We start from the raw sequence: 16,576 nt of genomic DNA on the forward strand, positions 1-16,576 counted from the left end.
CTTCTTCCTGCCAGTGTTTTGCTTGCTTTCCTTTTTCTTTTTTCTTCCTTTTGGCCTTTCTTTTTCTTCTTTCTTCTCTCGTTTCTTCTCAACTTTTCCTTCCTCCCTCCCTTCCTTTCTTCCTTCCTCCTCCCTCCTTCCCTCCCTCCCTTCCTCCCTTCCCCCCCCCTTTCCTTTCCTTTCCTTCTGTAGAGAGATGGAGGAATCTCTCTTCTTGTGAGCATTTTGTACCCATAACTGAACCTCTTAGGTTTTTAGACTCCTCTCTCATTCAATATAAAAAGATTATACAAATATTGATCCTCCATAGAACCTACATACCACTAGGAAAAACACCAAATAAGAGGGAATTCAGGTTTTAATGATAATTTTGTTAATAGATAAGGAAAAGAAGAAATGAAGAGTAGCAGCAAAAGGGCTGTAATATTATTTAATCGTGGAACATGGTGGGTATTATGGTTTATATGTAGATTTCCCTTCAAAAGCTCATGTACTCATATGTAGTCTTTTGGGAGAGCTGATTGGTCTTGTTTTGGTCCAGTTCCTTTCTATCCTCCTATCTCTTCATTTTGGAATGGGAATATTTATCCTATACCATTGTATGTGGGAAGTCTTTAAGTTTATTTTTGTTTTTACAGTGGCTCACAGCTAAGAGTTTGCGTTAAATTTCAGAGGAGAGTTTGGACTTAACTGTTAGGACTTTGGCAGCTCTTAGAGATGAACTAAATGCATTTTTAATATAGATGTGCATGAGTCTTTTGAGGGCCAAGGGAGAATGTTGTAGTTTATATGTAAATGTCCCCCCAAAGCCTCATGTGCATCTTGATGCAAAATGCATTCATAGGTAGGGCTTTAGGGGGTGATTGGATGATGGGAACATGATATTCTTCAGTGGGTCAGCCTACTGATGAATTTATAGCTAATGTGATGTTGGGTGGGAGAAGTTGGGTCAGTGGCATCCTCCCTTGATCTCTCTCTGCTTCCTACTTGCCATGCCATGAGCAGTTCTCTTTTGCCATGCTGCCTTGCCTTGGAGTCAAGTGAAACCTCTACAAGCTGTGAGACAAAATAAACCTTTCCTTTTTAAAGTTGTGGATGTCAGATATTGTGTCTCAGTGATGAGAAAGTAACTAAGACAGTGGGCAAGAAATGTTCCATGGTACAGTGGTTCTCACATTCCAGACCATAGAAGACAATCAGAACCAGCTGCAAAAGTTTAAAAACTTGGATTCCTAGCCTGCATTTCTGAAGATTGTAAAGTAGTGCTCTGGAATCTGCATTTTTAATATTTTTCAGATCATACCAATGAATAGTGAAATTCTGAAATTACCAATACAGTACAACTTTGATTTTATGTGTTTGCCAATTGAATAAGGAACTCACAATAAGCTCTCATAGCCCTTTGAGCCTGTTTTCAATTATCTCATACTCACTAGGGAAACATATATTGTTCTCTGGTTGGGAAGGGTGGTTCTTTCCTGTCTTAATTTGAAAAGATCTTTCCTATGTGGGAGAATGTCTGTCTATCCATCCACCCATCCATGTCAACACTCACAAATGAGTGAAAAAAAATCATATTTTTAACATTAGTCCTAGAATGAATGTAGAGAATTTTTTAATCATCTAGAAAGAAAAGATGTTCACTAAAGCAAAATACAGTGAGGGATTTTTTTTTGTGACAAGTTAGCCAAATGTCCAAAACTGTAATGTTGTGAAGAGTTTTCAAGATAGTGTTAAAAAACATCTTAAACTTAACATTTTTAATGTTTTTACATTTTTATGTTATAAACAAGGGGAACAACGTAATACTATAGATATACATACACACACACACACGCGCACACACACATACATACATATGTACATATGTATGTATGTATGTGTGTATATACCCACCAGAAGGAAAAGTTAATAGGTGTGTGATACATGTGAGTTCATGTTTGTTGAGAAATCATGTAATGTGTGAATCAAAGAGATATGATCTACAATCCTGTGTTTGAGGAAAAATCTTTTCCTGCTGCAGCAAATGAAATAGTTGTTTCTCTCTGGGTACCTGTAGTGTCTCTAGTACACTTCTTGCAGCTTAGACTTGTCCTCTTTGTTAGGGGAATTGTCTTCTCCCAGCAGCCAAACTTCTCTAAATAGAAATTTGGAGACATAAATTGGCAAAAAATTATATTTATTTATGAAAATTTCACCTTTAAGATTAGGAAATTAATTTTACACTATGCCTCAGTTTCCCCTCAGTGTTAATTCTTTCCCCCCATGGAGGGTATTGGTTGAAAGCAGGGAGCCTTGAGTCCAGGTGTAAGCCCACCCTCTGTGGGGGGCTTTTCATGACTTGTTGGTAGCAGTGAGTGAAAGGAGCTCAGACCTTGTCCAAGGGGAATCTGAATTCCACCATTGTGGCTCATTGACTGGGAATTTGGATAGCTTACTATTTCAAACTCCAGTTCCATCACATACCTGAATGCACTCATTTGGCCAGAATACTTTACATCATCTGTACAAGGGGGGATAAAAGAATAACTCCTTATGTATTTGTTATAAATATTGAATGACTTACTGTTTATGAAGTGCTTAAAACAGCACTCAGCAAATAGCATGTGTTCAAAAACCCTGTCATTGTTGCTACAAATGCTCATTTAAAAAAAGAACAACTTTGGGAAAACAATGCATGTTCATTGTTGAAAAATTAAAAAATGGGAAGCAAAAGGAATGTATAATTCAATTATTCACTGTTAATATTCTTTGTGTGTTTACATGTCTTTTCTGATCTTTTCAAAAGCATGTATCTATATATGTATAAACTCTCTATTGCTTTTCTAGTACAGTACTGTATATACCTTCTGTAGGAAGGCAGAAGTTTGAACAATCCCAAATAACACGAGATCGCTCACTTTAAACTTGATGCATAGAAACAGGCTTTGTTGGTGTGTTTTTGGTGTTGGCAAATCTAAAATACTTTATTTCAAACTGCAATTCATTATAGCATATGAATAACCATAAATGTTCAACTTGACTTATTCTGGTAATTGGACTATTTAAAAATTATTGTGCATTTCTAATTTAATATATTACTATTACTTTAGACAGTGTTTCTCAGTTAATGTATTTTCTTCTTTTCCCTCAGTTTTATTTGGGTCAGAATCTACTCAACAGCATTTTCACGTAAAAGATTTAATTGGAAAGTTAATTCAGTGGAGGAGACATCTGTGTCTGTGAGTTTACTATCAGTTGAGGATAAGGAAGCAGGGTATTGGAAGAAAACCTATATTACAAAACAAATCACATCAGTGAAAGCAACACTAGCCCAGATTCTCAAACCTCTCAGCCCTTATACAGGCCTTCCTGTGAAAACCAAAGAGGCCCTCAGGTATGCAGTGTGTTCCTGCGAGACTCTTGAATGAACAAAACTGTGAAAGTTTTTAGCTTGTAACTATTTAGAAAAGAAGGACTATCAGCTCAGAGAGTTATGTACATAGGACAGAGGTACAGGTTAGATTGTGTGGGATTGTCTCTGATATTTTTGTGTTTTTGTGCATCTATATCATATACAGTATTTTTTTATTTCTTGTTTTTTTTTTTGGTACTGGGGATTGAACTCGGGTCCTTGCGCTTGCAAGGTAGCCACCAAACCACTGAGCTAAATCCCCGGCCCTCTTATTTCTTATATATTGCCTTATATATAAAGCAGAAGTAGGCTAGTGATCTTCTGTAGTAAAGCAAGTGTGTTCATCCCTCCCTTACTTATTGGTGTATTGCTGGCTCCTGGAACATCATAGATCTATAGTGTGTTTGCCAGGTGAGGAGGGAAAGCCTAAAGAGGGATCTGTTGGTGCACTGAAAATTATGTTGGCCGTGTTTTGAGAATTTTGATTTTGGCTTTTAAGGAAATAAATACTTTGGAGATAATAGATAAAATTGCCTTTAGCATTTTTTTTCTGAAATGAAATAAACATTTTTAGCTTTCTTTTCTTTCTGCAGAATATCTGGCTTAGGTTGGGCAATTATATTGAAAGGAAAGAGTGGAAGAGAATATATCATGTCACATGTTGATCTTTCTTTAAATGATACATCCATTACTGTTATGTGGTATGGCAAAAATTGGCCACGTTTAGCTACATTGTCAGCCTTGAATTTGTGTGGTACAACACCAATTTTTATGGAACGGTATAAAGCCCCTGCCAAAAATGGGTAAGTACTGTCAGCAGAACTGTCAGTGAGAACGTCTTACATGTAAATATTAGGTAGCATTGCGTTTGCAATTAAAAAATACAAATTAATTTGATTGCATCTTTAAGACTTTTCTGTCATTCTTTGATACTGTAGAATAGAGTAAAAATAGACTTGTCACACTTATGATTACGTTTAAATTTAAGTTCTCCTATCATGGTTATCTGTAACAGTAAAACATGATATGCTAGTTAACAATATCTTCAGAATTATTGATGGCTAACCTTTTGAAGTTTTTAGCTTTGATCATTTTAGCAGAAAGATGTATAAAACTATTATGTTTCTTCTTCAGTAAATGGTACACTAATTATAGCTTACATATGAAATCACAAACAGTAGTTATTTCATGTGCTTTTCACTTGAACTTACTGGATATATGACCTTGTCCACATAATTCTTTCTATGCTTCCATTTTTACGTGTGCACAATGAGTTGATGCCAATGCTGATGTAGCATTTAGTATGGATGAATGTTGTGAAGATCAAAAGACATTATTGTAAAATGCATAGATTAGATCAGTGAGCATCCCTCACTGATTATTATTATCCTTTTGTTAGATGGCTTCATGTAGAGTCCATATTCACTAAAAGCCTCACTTCTGTCTTCCCTAGTAAATTTCTTATGCTTGCTTTCTCACTTTCAATTATTTTCTTTTAAAAGCTGGATGATGGTTATTTTCCCAAACAAGATAATAGATCTTTATAGAAAATCTATGATAAATGCACATATCTGGAAAGACTTAACTTCTACAGAGTTGTTGTCTCGCCCTCCTTCCCACTTCCTTCACTACCTCAGTGTCCTTTGACGTCCTTGCTGTCTTTTCTTTCTGCAGTTCTACTCATGAGTCTCTCACGTTTGTTCTTCCATCAAAAGTGTTGATGTTTGACATTAGTACTGGCTCGTGGGCTTTGGCCAGACTCATTTCTATAAACAAGCCAGTTGTGGAGTTAACTCTTTATAGCCTATACTGCTTACAGCTTCTTTGGGCATAATCAACAGGGCGGTCTGCCACAATTACTAGGTTCTCCTCTTGCAGCAGTGTGTCCTTAGACCTCGTGCTTTGAGCAGGTTTAGGTCTTGATATATTCTGAAAATGTATTCAATGTTTTGATGAAATGTGAATCATTGTATTACTAAAAATATTTTGGGACACAGTTATTTTTTAAAATAGTACTGTTGGGATAAATCTGAAATTTTGTAAGGTATCATGATGGGCACCACATTTTTCTGATATAGTATTTAATACATTATTGAATTATTTTGGGGGGAGTCCACAAACTCCGGATATTTAGTTACTTGGGGGCAGACTCCGGAATGTTGTATAGATCCCACTCCTTAAGGACTTTGGTCTAATGCTGTCTTCTGTTAGTTGACAATCGAGATCTCCTTTATTAATTTCTGAATCATCTCTAGGTTCCTGGAATGACAGATGTCTGTGTCTAACCACTTGTAGTGCTTATTGAATGCTTCACTCTAGATGTCTTTAAGTCTTGTAATGAAGAGCAGAGTCAAATTATCTTTTCTTGCACATTTGAGTGTTTATTCTTAGACATTGAGACTCTGAGTTCACAGTGTATCGCCTTTGTGAAAATACTTCGGATTTTGATTTAAATTTATTTGCTAATGTTTCAACTTTTACTTCTCTGAATTTTCCCTGAAAATAACTTTGAAAGGCCCATCTGCTTTCAGATAGCTTACTGAGACCACCTGTTTTTATATTAAAGTATTTTATCTTTGCTTATGCATTATTTTACTCACTTGATTAAGAATACATACTGAATTTTGAATTTTGCTTGTACTGTTGTTCTGGGTGTTTGGAGCGAAATTTATGGAAGATGATTCTGTCACTTCTTTACCATCCTAATTCTTTCTTTTTTTCTCATTAAGTTATTGGTACATTTTAGGTATACAGTACAGTTACATTCATCTTTGGGATCTTGTACCTTTACATGACAGGTCTTAGTTCTCATTTTTTTCCCTTACTCCTGCCCTCCCTTCACCCCCTCCTCCCTTCCCTATTTACAAATACTTTTTTTCCATTTTTTCATTTTCTCATATTTCTTTCTTTTCCCTTATTTCCTTTCCCCTACTCTTCCCACTTCCCCTACACCTTTAGCCCTTTTCTTCCTATTTCACATTGTCGATCATACCATTAGGATCTTATATGCCATTATAATTTTTCACACCAGAGAAACTATTAAGTATTTACACATGTGACTATTTATTTCACTTAAGACTATATCCTCAATATGCATCCATTTTCCTATGAATGACTCTAATTTTTCATTCTACATGGCTGAGTACTATTCCATTTTATAGAAAACCCCATCTTCTTTATCCAGTCTCCAACTGATGGGCAAATGGGCTGTTTCCAAGTTTTAGCTATTACACATCTGCTGCTATAAACATGGGTGCGCATATATCACTGTGGTATGATTCTTTTAATTCTTTTGGAATGATACCCAGCAGAGGGATGGCTGGGTCAAATGGAACCTGTAGTCCCAGCTCTTTGAGGTATCTCCATATTGATTTCCATAGTGGTTGCACCAGTCTGCACTCCCACCAACAAAAGGAGAAGGGTTCCTTTTTCCCCCACAACCCCGCCAACATTTATTATTGTTTGATTTCTTGATAGCAGCCATTCTATGTGGGGTGAGGTGGAATCTCAGTGTTGTTTTCATCTGCATCTCTCAAATGACCAGTGATGTGGAACATTTTTTCCTATATTTACTTGCTGCTTTTACTTGTTTGTCTGAGAAATGTCTGTTCATTTCAGATGCCCATTTTTGAATTGGGTCTTTGTATTTGGGGGGGCTGATTGTTTTGAGTTCTTTTTATATTCTAGATTATAGTCCTTTGTCTGAGGAGCAGGTGGTAAAAATTTTTTCCCATATTGTAGGTTTTCTCTTAGTTCTGTTGATGATTTCTTTTGCAGTGCAGAAGCTTTTTAATAAGATGAGATCCCACTTGTTGATTCTTTCTGCTAGTTCCCGTGCTACTGAGGATTTGTTCATAAAGTCTTTTCCTATGCCAATGTTTTCAAGAGTTCTTCCTAACTTATTTTCCAGCAGATTCAGTGTCTCTTTTTTCAATATTTAGGTCTTTAATCCACTTGGATTTTAGTTTAGTGCATAGTGAAAAGGGTCTACTTTTAATCTTTGGCAGGTTGCGATCCAGTTTTTCCAACACCATTTATTAAAGAGGCTATCTTTCCTCCACTGAGACTATCATCCTAATTCTTGAACTACTTCTGGCTAGGTGGTTGAGTTGACAGTAAGAGCAAGAGGCAAGGGAAGAAAAACATAATAGGGTGAGAAATTTAAATGGCTGCATTTTGCCTTTATTTTATATAGTATTTTTGTGTCCTATTCCATGATTGTGTCACTTAGTTTGAGCACATTAGTGCATATAATTTGTTCTTTAAAAACATTTTTAGGCACACTAATGAGAATTGGCAATAACACAGACAGGAAAACTCATTTTTCTCTCTGTCTTTTCTTTTGCATGGATATTCAAAGACCTCGATGGCATTCTTTAATTGCGAAGTACGATTTGAGTCAGTTAACTGAATCTACCATGATTGGCTGTGACAGACTCATTCGGATCTTCAGCTTAAGCCCTGGTCTTGTGGTAGGGCTATGGAAGGTAAGATGGAGTCCTGCTTGTACATGTGCCGTTTCACCCTCACAGCCCCACATTTGCTCACAGTTATGTATGAGACTAAATGAAACTTCTTGAAGAATTTTCAGCAGCTGCCTCTGTACCAACTTTATTTTTCTAGCTACATAACCACTGTTATGTTGTTCTGCTGCTATTGCAGATGACAAACCACTTCTGCTTTCCCATTTTGTTAATTTTATTTTTTTAATGTCGTAGGACTCCCTATTTCTTCTTTCTGATCGTTTCGTGTTCCTCTTCTTTTTGTTTCCTGTCCTTTTTCTGCCACAGTTCCTCTTTAGGATGTTCACCATGGTTGTCTCACAAGCATGCTTTTGACCTGTGGATATGGCCTGGGATATATTCTACTTCTCAGGGCTGAGAATCTGAGAAATTATCCTTTCCCTTTATATAGGTTTCTTATTTCAACAGGTCAGACTGATTGCTAACTTATTCCTCTGGGGGTTATTTTCTGGGCAGTCATTTAGTGAAAAGCTGAACAGTGTGAAGGACTTCTGTATACCAGGGTTGGGTAAGTCAGTGGCTTTGGCTGTGGATGTTTTAAGAGAATAGTGCACAAATTTGACTCTGAGAATAGCACTGTGACCCTGTATTCAGTGACTACACAGAATCAAGATCTACAGCTTCATGCAGCATCTTTCTGTTGTAGCTCTTTCTTTTCTCAGTCAACTGTAGCAGTTTTTCTTTCCTTCCTTCCCTTTTTGTGTAAAGTTGAGTTGTGGGTGAGGCAGAAGTTTGCTTGTCTGCATTTCATGACTTGAAATCTGTGTTGGCCTGCAGAGCTACATGGACTGTCTGGTTGATCTGCTTGTCCTCTGCCTAGCTACTGGAAAGTGGCATTGACAGGGTTACCCTTTGGGGGTTCCTACACCAGTAAGTGTCAGCTGTCAGTCTGGGGAGGAGCGGATCAGGTCCTGAATAGTCTCATTTTCTGCTATTCAACCTGATGGGCAGGTGAGGAAGCTGAATCTATCATTTCCACCATCTGTGCAGAATTAAGCAGTTACTTGATAGAGGAACAGTTATACCAGTAATGTTCAGTATTTGTGTTATCTGGTATCTGTGAAGATCTTTCCAGTGTTTATCTTTGAAACAGTTCAAAACAGCCTAGAATTGACAATATATATTTTTGGAGTCATTATATGTAATATTTTGATATTTCATAGGTATGAGGTTGTTAATTCTTTTGGTACTGCACTCTCTGCTATCAGTATGACATGTAAGTCTTATTAGAGAGTAATAATATATTAGCAGTAATAATGCCTTAGTACTGTGGTGATCTTATAGCTGTAAGAAATTGCATGTATCTGCAAGAATGCGTTACAATCTTCAAAATGACCTTGTGAAAAATTAAAATATTTTAGCTGAAAATGTATTCTTTTTAATTAACTTTTCAGAAGGAAGAAGAACTGGCTTTTGTCATGGCAAATCTTCATTTACATTATATTATAGAGAGAAGCACATTAGGATCAGCTACTGTGTATGTATATGCATTGGGTAAATTAAATTTTTGTACCATCAGTACAGAAGGTTAGAAGTTGATATCATCTAAATATCCTGAGAATAGCTACAAAGATATTCAGCTTTTAATCAGTAGACATAAACCAACATGTATAACTATTTAGCAGCTGTTAAAATAATTGAATTATTCATGAGTATATATTTGCTTTATTTATTCTGGTTTAGGAATTTATGCCTAGTACAATATTATTTATATAAGCAGGAATGCTTCATTACTATCCCTCAAAGTCTTGCACTTAACATTAATTTTTATATCTTTCAAAGCACACAGACTGGCTAAATCTGGTCTGTACATGTGTTTCATGTGGGTGTCTTTTAATGCATTTGAATGTTATTAGGTGGGGAATATACTTTCTGTTTCCCTACAGTCACCCTTCCCCTGTGGACTTAGACTCTTCCTTATTCCTTTTTTATTGTCTGAAGAGCCCCTGAGTGCTTTCACATGTGTTACCTTATGTGGTGAATTATTTCTTATTGAACAAGCATTGTGCATCTTGGCTTGAGTCTTCACCCAGGTCCCTAAATATAGATTGTTTGGTGCATTTTTTTGCTGAATATCTCCTGACCCTAGCCACAGGAAGCACACTGGGACCAGAGTAGCATATGTAGAACTACTGTTGAAACACATTCATTGTAGAAACACTAGAAAAACTTCAGAAACACATTAAGTGTGATAGTCCTGTGGCCCTCTATGGAACTCATATTTGTGGCTATTTTTATAGAAATTGGTAAGAGTAACATGGAGTAGTCCTTTTGAATTCTTGATATGGAAGGTTATTGGGATTGTTATACTGATTCATTGGTAGGTGGCAGTGCTTTGCATGCATGTTAATTTTTTTTAGAAGTATTTTCAATCTGGATATTTTACCTCTGGTATTGACACATTTGTGTTTGTGCCTTGCTTTTCAGCCCCTATGAGCTGCCTCCTCATGTTCCCTTTCTGGATGACAACCCAGAATATGGACTGCATGGCTATCAACTCCACATTGACATGCATGGTGGTGGAGTTTTTTTCTTTTGTGCTACATTTTACAATCTCTTCACCATGAAAGGTAAAGTTAATTGAATAATTTCATTATGAGATTAAAAAGCTTGTAGAGAATATGGAACCAATTTCTATATATAAATTAAAATAATTCTCTTACCTGGTTTCTTTACAATCCACTGGTGCAGCTGGGTTCTCTAACCCTGTCTCACTGTAGGAATTGTTAGATACCTTGGCTAGAGTGACTGTTTTTAGCTTCCAACTCTACCTTGTTTACCACCATAACTCAACCTTTTGTATGTAGTTTTTACTCATCTTTGCTGCTGACATTTCCTTATTATTTTCCCACTCCAAACATTCTTGCTTCTTTTGCAAAGAAAGTTTTAAATGTGCCAATGGGTTCAGCGTAAGACCTATCCAGGAAGAGAAAAAAGTGATAACAGTCTTTCTCCTGTGTGTAGTGCGTCAGTGTTTGTCTCACTTGCCAAAGCTAATACAGAGATTGGGGTAGAGAGAGGAGAGGAGGGAACTCAAGCTAAGTTAAAGAAAAGGAGTGTAGAATGAATGTCCTTATTATGATTTGTCTATTTCCTTTTGGTATCATTTTGTACCCTGTAAACTTAGAGTCTGATGTAAAGACTTGAATAGATTTAACATGTTTGTTGAGGATATTGTATAGGATAAATCATCTATACTGTATTTTGCATCATATTAAGAGGCATATAATGTCAGGTTGTTTCACTGTTGGTAATGCAAGATTTCATCAATTGCTTAAGAATGCCCCTAGAGCCAGGTGTGGTGGCTCACACCTGTAATCCCACCACTCGGGAGGCTAGGGCAGGAGGAGTGCTTGGAGTACAAGGCCAGCATGGGCAACATGGTGAGTTTAAGGCAGCCTGGACTCAAACAAACAAACAACAACAACAACAAAAGCCAAAAAACACAAAACAAAAAAACAAAAGAATGCCAGTAGATCTCTTAATGTTAAAGGCATTTTCTTGCACTGTTTCTGTGAAGTCTTTCAGTTAATGGACTTGACATACACTAATGACCCTTGCCTAAGTCAATTTGTTTGACTTTAGAAAATATTGATTTTCTAGTTGTATCATTTCTACATCTGTTGGCTGAAACTTTGTAAGGCACATTCTTTTACCAACTGAGTGAACTCTCATAAAAACAGGGTTAATGCTTAATTTTTTTCGTTTTAACTACCAATTTTCAAATTAAGATATTGATATAGTGTCATCTATTATGGTGAAAATGGTTTTAAGCTCTTCTCTTGTGTTAGTGTCACTTTGGACTCCTGAATTTTTATTTATTAAATAATTTATATTCAGATAAATACATATTTTTTTGAAGCTAAAATTGTTCATGGTGTCTATTTCAATGGGCCTGTGTCCTTTAGATGTGCCTCCATTGGTCTTTAAGCCTCCTCCTTCTTTTTTTTTTGGTTTTTTTTTTTGAGACAGGTTCTCATTATGTAGTTCAGGCAGGCTTGAACTCACAGCAACCCTCTTGCCTCAGCCTCTTGAGTGCTGGGATTACAGGCATGTGGATCCATACCCAGGGTTGTCCTTTGCTTTTTTTTTTTTTTTGAAAGAAGAAAGATTTTTTAATTATAAAATTCCACTTAGACGAGTAATAACCTAAAATAAAGAATGAAATGTAATGTAGAGCAAGTGGTTTTCTTTTCTTTTCTTTTTTTTTCAGCTTTAATTGAGTTTATTGGTACATTTTAGGGATACATTACAGTTACATTCATTGTTGGGATCTTGTACCTCTACATGACTGTCCTTTGCTTTTTGATTTAGGAAAATTTCTAAAATTTCCTCCACTTATTGGCTTTTAAAAATTACAATTATGTTGAATATATCATCAATGTGAGGTGATTAGAGTTTTTATTATTAAATTGTCCCACCCAAGAATGTTGAATGCTTTTTAGTTTTTTTCAAACATATTTATATACTTTTCTGAATGTTTTAAGAGTTTTCTTCATATTAATTTTTCACATTTCTTGATATTTTCAGTAAGTGATATTTGCTGCTTCTGTTACACCTGCTTGTTGTTTTATAGCATTCACATGGCTTTAGTCTCAGTTCACTGCAATTCTTATAAATGAGTTGTGAAGTACAGTATTCTTTTCTCTTTAATTTTTGGAATATTTTACGTAGAAACTTATAAAACATATATCAAGGCTGGGAGCTTTCTTTGTGGAAACATTTTTAATCACAGTTTCAATTTCTTTGATAGGTATAGGGATACTTAGGATATGTTCTAATTCTTGAGTGAGCTTTGAGTATGTTTTGTATTTCAAGAAATTTGTCCATTTCATCTAAATTGATGAATTTATTGATATAAAGTTGTTCGTAGTTGTCCTTTTTTCAGTAATACATATTTGCAGTGCATATTAATTGCATCCATCATGTGAAGTTGGTACATGAACGTAACACATTTTATTTATTTTTTCATCCCCTTTACTTCCCCTTGTTTTCCCCTTGTTTTTGTAAAAGATCTCTTTGTTTCATCTTTTATTTTGCTACTTACTTATATTTTGGTTTTCTCATATAAGAAAACCATGCAACATTTAAGATCGTGTGTCTGATTTATTCATTTAGCATTATGGTCTCAAAGTGCATCCATTTCCCCACAAATAACTCATTTATCCTTCTTTATGGCAGAGTAGTGCTCCATTGTGTAAATACCACATTTTCTTCATCCAGTCATGTGCTGATGAACATATGAGCTGTCCAAGACTTATCTATTATGAATTTTGCTGCTATAAAGATGGGTTTGCAAGTATCACTATAATATGTCTTTAACTCTTTCAGGAAGATACCTCAAAGGGGAATAGCTGAGTTGAGTGGAATTTCTGTTTTTAGTTTTTTGAGGAATCTCCATACTGATTTCCATAGTGGTTATACTAGTTTACTTTCCTGCCAAAAATGTATAAGGGCTCCCTTTTTCCCCTGCAGCCTTGCCGGAATTTGTCTGTTTAGCTACATGTATGCTCTTTAATTGAAGGACTTGCTCAATAGATTTTAAGTATATATTTTATATTATACTAATTTTATGTGTTTTAAAATATATCTATATCTATATCTGTGTGCAACAGTAAAACTACCACCTGCATCAAGATACTGAACAAAAATCTTATGTATGAATGCCGTGTTGTCTCTCTCTCTCTCTTTTTTTTTTTTTGCAGAAGGAGTTTACTTTTATGATTTTTTTTCTTTTTTTCTTTTTGTACCTGGGATTGAACTTGGGATGTTGTGCTTGTGAGGCAGGCTGTGACACCACTGAGCTAAATCACCCTGGCCCTACATTGTCTCTTAAAAGTGCAATAACCTTGTAATATCCTTATTTCTGTCTGATGAAAATATTACTTTCCATTTCTATGACTTAAATAGTTTCTATAACCTTTAAATCATTTTAATCTTTTGTTTTATATATATGTGAGTGTCTTGGATTAGATATTTTTTTTTCTTTTGCTACCATGGATCGAACTCGGGTCTTTGTGCTTGGAAGGCAGGTGGTGGAACCACTCAGCTAAATTCCTGAATGAGGTTGATTTTTTTTTTTACTAAATTTGTATCTTATTAATTGGGAATTTAACCAATTTATGAACATGATTTATTTCCAACTCTGTATTTTATGCAAATTTTAATGCTTCCTTGGTATTTTTCTTTGTGTGTGTGTTTTTGTTTTTTTTGGTTTTCTTGAGACAGGGTCTCACTATATAGTTGAGAACTGACCTGGAACTCACTATATAGCCCAGGCTGGTCTTGAACTCACAGTGATTCTCCTACCTCAGCCTCCCAAGTGCTGGGATTATAGATGTTCACCACCATGCCCAGCTTTTGCTGCTTTTTCTTGGCTTTTCACTTCTGCCAATTTAGAATGTATATAGTTTATTTTTGCTAACAACTCAATGACAAATCGACTTATGTGAATTACCATCAGGTGCAGTAACTACTGATGTTGATAATTCAGTATTTCAAATATATCTACCACTCTCCAACTAATGCTTTGGAAATTTTCTTCTTACATTATCAGTTTTAGCATCTGAACTTGATAGTTTTATTTAAAGGGAAATAATACTGTACCATTTTCTCATTTTGTCAGATTAACATTTTTTTATCCAACATGGCTTAACATTCTTTATCTATAATGTTACATGGAAAAAATAAAACTAGTTATTTGACTAATATATTGAACATTTGACAGGTAGTTTGATAGTTCAAGTCTTTTATACAGTTATCTCCCTATTCTTTTAAATTTTTCTGTTTGCTGCCATAAATCATTGAGCAAATTTTTCAGAGGAAGTTGTTGGTCAGCATACTTTCTTAACCCTTTGGTATCTTAGAATGTCTTCCCATTGCCTTCATACACAAATACTAACTTGACAAGGCATATAATTCTTGATTCAAAATCATTTTCCCTTAGAACTTTGTAGATGTTCCATTTTTCAATAGAAAAATACATCTGAGATCACTGTGACTTTTGCTCTTTTATAGGCAGGCAACCTACTTTCTCTGTGTGGATACTTGCAGAATTTTTGTTTTTTAATCTTTGAAATTTAAAAAGCCATCAGGCTATGTCTAAGCATTGCATTATTTTCATTAAATTTTAAAGGTACCCTGTTAGCCTTCTTCATGTGCAGGCCTACTTCATTATTCAACTCTGAAAGATTTTCTTCACTTTATTCCTTAATTATGCCCTCTTTTTAAGCTATTCATATTATAGGTAGGTAGTACCTCTGGGAAGGCCCTTGTACATCTCTTTTTTTTCTCCTTTTTGTAGCTTAGTTTATTTGGCCCTTTCCTCTGAGTTCTCTGAGAATATCTCTTGTTTTGCATTTATTTCTGCAATTTTATTTTGTAACCAACCCCACTTACAAGTTTCCCATAACTCTCTAAAGTCCAAAATATCTTCCATTTATTCTAACACTATTTTCTTTATCATTAGCACACATCTGTAAGTGAACTCTCTTATAAGATGTTCAGCATTTTCTAGCTCATTGATGGAGACTGTACATTGATTAAAACAGAGACATTTTCTCAAATACTTAGCTCTCTTTCTCTTTTCTGGACTTCAGTATTATGCCCTTTTTAATAGTTCTTTATAATGAGGTCCCGGAATGTAGCCTCCCCAAACACTTTGAAATTGAAAAACTTCATTTTTTTTTTTTAAATTTTTTTTTCCTTTTTTTTTTTTTTTTTTTTGTGGTACTGGGGATTGAACTCGGGACCTTGGATTTGCAAAGCAGGTTGTACAGCCACTAAGCTAAATCCTTGGCCCTAGATTTGTTTTTTTCTTCTTTTTCTTTTTTTGGTACCGGGGATTGAACTTGGGTTCTTGTGCTTGCAAGGCAGACCACCAAACCGCTGAGCTAAATCCCTGGCCCTCGACCCTAGATTTCTTGATAATAGCCATTCTTTCTGGAGTAAGATGAAATCTGTGTTGTTTTAATTTTCATTTCTCTAATAGCCAGAGATATTGAACATTTTTTCATATATGTATTAGCCATTTATATTTCTTATTCTGAGAAGTGTGTTCATTTCTGTTGCCCAACTTTTGATTGAGTCTTGTATTTGGGGAGCCTAATTTTTTGTTTATATATTATATAATATATTATATATTCTCTCTCAAATTTTTTTTTCTCATTCTATAGGGGTTGTGTCTTGTTGGTTTTCTTTGCTGAGCAGTAGCTTTAAAATTTGATATATCCCATTCTTGATTTTATTTCTTGTGTAGTTGGCGCCCGTTCAGAAAGTCCTTGCCTATGAATGAATCTATTTTCTCGTTCTTTATGGCTGAGTAATATTCCATTTTATAGAAAAACCACATCTTCTTTATCTAATTTCCAATGGATGGGCAAATGGGCTGTTTCCAAGATTTAGCGATTACAAACTGTGCCGCTATAAACATTGGTGCACATACTTCTCTGTGATATGATTCTTTTAGTTCTCTTGGAAAGATACCCAGCAGAGGTATGGCTGGGTCAAATGGAACCTCCAGTCCAAGCTCTTTGAGGTATCTCCATATTGATTTCCATAGTGGTTGCGCCAGTCTGCACTCCCACCAACAATGGAGAAGGGTTCCTTTCTCCCCACAACCCCGCCAACATTTGTTATTGTGTGATTTCTTTTTTTTTTT

General features: G+C 35.4%; 1 protein-coding gene across 4 annotated transcripts in view; it reads left to right on the forward strand.

The window, feature by feature from the left end:
• Fbxo15 (F-box protein 15) overlaps positions 1-16,576 on the forward strand; it is a 63,992-nt gene that overhangs the window by 10,381 nt on the left and 37,035 nt on the right. For 3 of the 4 annotated variants that reach the window (XM_010609808.2, XM_010609932.3, XM_010609743.2), the window contains 5 exons: positions 3,134-3,376; positions 3,988-4,197; positions 7,755-7,881; positions 9,312-9,394; positions 10,345-10,487. In XM_010609808.2, the coding sequence (XP_010608110.2) occupies positions 3,134-3,376; positions 3,988-4,197; positions 7,755-7,881; positions 9,312-9,394; positions 10,345-10,487 (806 nt within the window). The remainder of the gene's footprint in view (positions 1-3,133; positions 3,377-3,987; positions 4,198-7,754; positions 7,882-9,311; positions 9,395-10,344; positions 10,488-16,576) is intronic. The other variant, XM_010609853.2, reaches the window with a different exon arrangement.

Source organism: Fukomys damarensis, unplaced genomic scaffold (assembly GCF_012274545.1).
Source record: "Fukomys damarensis isolate Sample0158 unplaced genomic scaffold, DMR_v1.0_HiC HiC_scaffold_30, whole genome shotgun sequence".
Classification (NCBI taxonomy): domain Eukaryota; kingdom Metazoa; phylum Chordata; class Mammalia; order Rodentia; family Bathyergidae; genus Fukomys; species Fukomys damarensis.